General features: G+C 47.1%; 1 protein-coding gene across 1 annotated transcript; it reads left to right on the top strand.

Annotated features, from left to right (window-relative positions):
* Positions 1–1,969: 1,969 nt before the first annotated feature.
* Positions 1,970–2,659, top strand: LOC131429207 (uncharacterized). The gene has a single exon (XM_058593258.1). The coding sequence runs from the start codon at positions 1,970–1,972 to the stop codon at positions 2,657–2,659; it is 690 nt and encodes a 229-aa protein (XP_058449241.1).
* The last annotated feature ends 1,016 nt before the right edge of the window (positions 2,660–3,675 follow it).

Below are 3,675 nucleotides of genomic sequence, written 5' to 3'. Positions count from 1 at the left end.
GGGGGAGGGATAAGATATGACGGTTTTATGCAGCTGGCAACTGTAGAAGCGTCCCGAAATGCCACAAGCATCCGTACACCTCCTTGACAAGGCGAGTAGACACCGGCTTAAACGCGTCAGCCAATCAAAACCCCCTTGTAATGCGAGTGTCTGTTTCCCATGTTGAGGACGGCTCAAACAGCGTCTGTCTGGTATCCAGCGGCTGAATATGAAATAGCTCGGAAGCTATCTCTGAGATGGCAGTCCCATCCCAAGGATATGGACCTTATGCTAACCACCTACTGTCTCCGAAAATCAAGAACTGTTACAGAAACCAATAGAGAAAGATTACGAACTGACTTAACGTCAACGACTTTTCGCGCAAAACAACTGACAAGAATTGGAACATGGAATGTACTAACGCTAGCCCAACAGGGTAAATTGGCATAACTTGCCAGTGAGGCTCGACGCATGAAACTCGAAATCCTGGGACTAAGTGAAGACCGTTGACCGAACTTTGGAGAACACAAGCTACCGTCGGGACAGGTACTACTGTATTCTGGTATACGAGGTGAAAATGCTCCCCGTCACCGTCGAGACGGAGCCTTCTTGACGTCCGGAATAAACACAGTGCCGACATCGCGTCTGACCACTACCTTCTAATCGGAGAGATTCGCCTACGTCATGCAACAGGAGGAGATGTTCGGGCGACGATTCAGCACACGCCGATTAGAAGACCCAGCAGTTAAGAGGTGGAAGAACTGGCGACCAGAGCTGCGGGTATTTCTGAAGGTGGCAGCGTAGAGGAACAGTGGACGGCGTTCAAGAATGCCTTTACAGGGACCTGCCAAAACAACCTGGGTGAACTGCGCGCCCGAAGGAAGGAGTGGATCATGGATGATACCTGGCGGAAAATCGAGGAACGGAGAGACGCAAAAGCCGTGATAGAGCGAGCGAGAACCAGAGAAGTGTAGCGCCAAGCTTGCCAACAGTATTCGGCCCTCTCAAAGGAGATAAAGCGCTCGTGTAGGCGAAATAAGCGAGCGTGGGTGGACTCCCTGGCCGATGAAGATGAGAAAGCCGCAACAACCGGCGATATCCGTCCCCTTTATGATATCTCACGACGCCTTAGTGGAGCAAGGATTAATACAAGGGTGCCAGTGAAAGACGCGACTGGTCAGCTGCTAACCGACCCCATTGACCAGTTAAAACGTTGGTTTGAACACTTCGAACTACTTCTTCAAGTTTCGACGGTCAACCAGCCATCTACATCTCGGCATGAGCTGCTCTCGTGTCAGCTCCGAGGCGCCATCTTTACCGGAGATCAAAGCCGCCATCCAAAGCATGAAATCCAACAAGACTCCTGGAGTCGATCGCATATCAGCGGAAATGCTCAAAGCTGACCCCACGCTATCTGATCAAATGTTGCATCAACTATTTCGGAATATCTGGGACACCGCGACATTCGAAGAAGGGGGACTCAACTGTATGCGACAATTGGAGAGGTATCATGTTACTGTGTATTGTTCTCAAAGTTCTGTGTAAGGTTATCCTCAACCGGATACAGGAGAAGATCGATGTGACTCTCCGACGGCAGCAGGCAGGATTTCGTGCCGAAAGAACCTGTGTGGACCATATTGTCACGCTCCGTGTTATTCTGGAGCAGGTCAATGAATTCCATGAGTCCTTTTACTTGGTCTTCATTGACTACGAAAAAGCCTTCGACCGACTCAATCACGAAAACCTGTGGGACGCTCTAATCCGCAAGGGAGTCCCAGATAAAATCGTCAACCTCATCGAAGTGTAGTATGAGGCTTTCTCGTGTAGAGTACTGCATAATGGAGCCTTGTCTGACCCTATTCGTGTAGTCGCTGGAGTGATGCAAGGATGTATTCTATTACCGCTACTGTTCCTCATCGTGGTAGACGAGATAATGGTTGGTGCCATTGACCATGTACTAAACCGAGGGCTTCTTTGGCAGCCAATCACTATGGAGTATATCAACGATCTCGATTTGGCAGATGACGTTGTTCTAGTATCGCAACGGCGCTCTGATATGCAGAGTAAGCTCAACTATCTCGTCGAACGTTCCACAGCGGCGTGTCTCAACATCAACGTCAGCAAGACTAAATCGTTGGATGTCAACGCGGCCAATCCATCCAACTTTACGGTAGCTGGTCAGGTAGTGGATAAAGTTGAAAGCTTTCAATATCTTGGCAGCCAGACAGCGTCAGACGGTGGGACCAAGAGCGACATAGGCGCGCGGATTACGAAGGCATGGTCTGCCTTTGCGAGTCTTCGAAATATCTGGAGATCAAATCAGATTCGTCTACGCAGTAAGATCCGAATTTTCAATCCAAACGTGAAATCTGTACTGTTGTACTCCAGCGAAACCTGGGGTATACCAGCTGAATGCACGCAAAAGCTGCAGGTGTTTATCAACCGATGTCTGCGGTATATAATTCGTGCCTGGTGGCCTGACAATTGGATTTCGAATGCCGAGCTCCATCATCGTTGTCATCAGAAGCCGATATTGACTGACATTCGGGAACGTAAGTGGATGTGGGTCGGACACTCACTTCGAAAGAGAGGAAACGAAATCTGCAAGCAAGCGCTGGACTGGAATCCAGCCGGACATCGTAGCAGAGGTAGAGCAGAGGCTCATGGCGGCGGCAACTGAACAAGGAATTTTAGCCAGTCGATCAGAATTTGACTTGGGCCCAGGTCAAAGCGAAGGCAAACAATCAGGATGGAAATCTTTCTCATTGGCTCTTTGTACCACTGCCGGTGCACAGGACACATAAGTACCTAAGTAACACATGGATCAATAAGTCCCGAGACTAACAATGGAAACAACATTTTTTTGCAATTTTTTTTTATTCATCAACATAATCACCTTTTAGGGTGATACAATGGTTCCAACGTTTTCCCAATATTTCAATACCATGTTTATAAAAAAAATTATCTTTCGCTTCAAAATAAGCTTCAGTTTCAGCGATGACCTCCTCATTTGAGCCAAATCTTTTTCCCTGGAGCATTTTTTTAAGATCAGCAAAGAGCCAGTAGTCACTGAGGGCTAAATCTGGTGAGTATGGGGGGTGGGGAAGCAGATCAAAGCCCAATTCGTTCAATTTCGCCATTGTTTTCATCGACTTGTGGCAGGGTGCATTTTGTTCCATCGAAAGCAATCGCGGCACCCACTTGGAAAAAACCTTTTTCATGCTCAATTTTTCATGAAGGATAGTAAATACACTTCCATATGATATCTGTGTCATCTCAGCAATCTCACGGAGCTTCACTTTACGATCTTTCATTATAACTTTTGTCACTACACTCACATTTTCCGGTGTAACGGCTTCCACAGGTCTACCCGAGCGTTCCGCGTCATTTGTGTCGGTACGACCACGTTTAAACTCGGCGAACCACCGACAAATCGTTGCTTTTGATGGACAAGAGTCCGGATAACATTTTACAATCCATTGTTTCGCTTGCACGGTGTTTTTACCCATTAAAAAACAATGTTTTATCAAAACACGAAACTCGGTTTTTTCCATTTTTTAAACAAACTACAAAACGAATTTACTCCAACCTCGATAACTCAGCTGTTTCTGGTCGGATCGACTTAACATTTTGACCCATTTCAAGCAAAGGTTAGTACTCTAGAAAGGCGTGGTTACTGGTTTACTACAAGCGCTA

This window comes from Malaya genurostris, chromosome 2, assembly GCF_030247185.1.
Source record: "Malaya genurostris strain Urasoe2022 chromosome 2, Malgen_1.1, whole genome shotgun sequence".
Taxonomy (NCBI): domain Eukaryota; kingdom Metazoa; phylum Arthropoda; class Insecta; order Diptera; family Culicidae; genus Malaya; species Malaya genurostris.
Note: the sequence above shows the minus strand (reverse complement) of the source record. Positions and strands in the feature narration are given on the sequence as shown.

What these genes read in the sequence shown, in the direction of transcription:
- LOC131429207 (XM_058593258.1), top strand. Translation starts at nt 1,970, where the DNA reads ATGGAGTATATCAACGATCTCGATTTGGCAGATGACGTTGTTCTAGTA.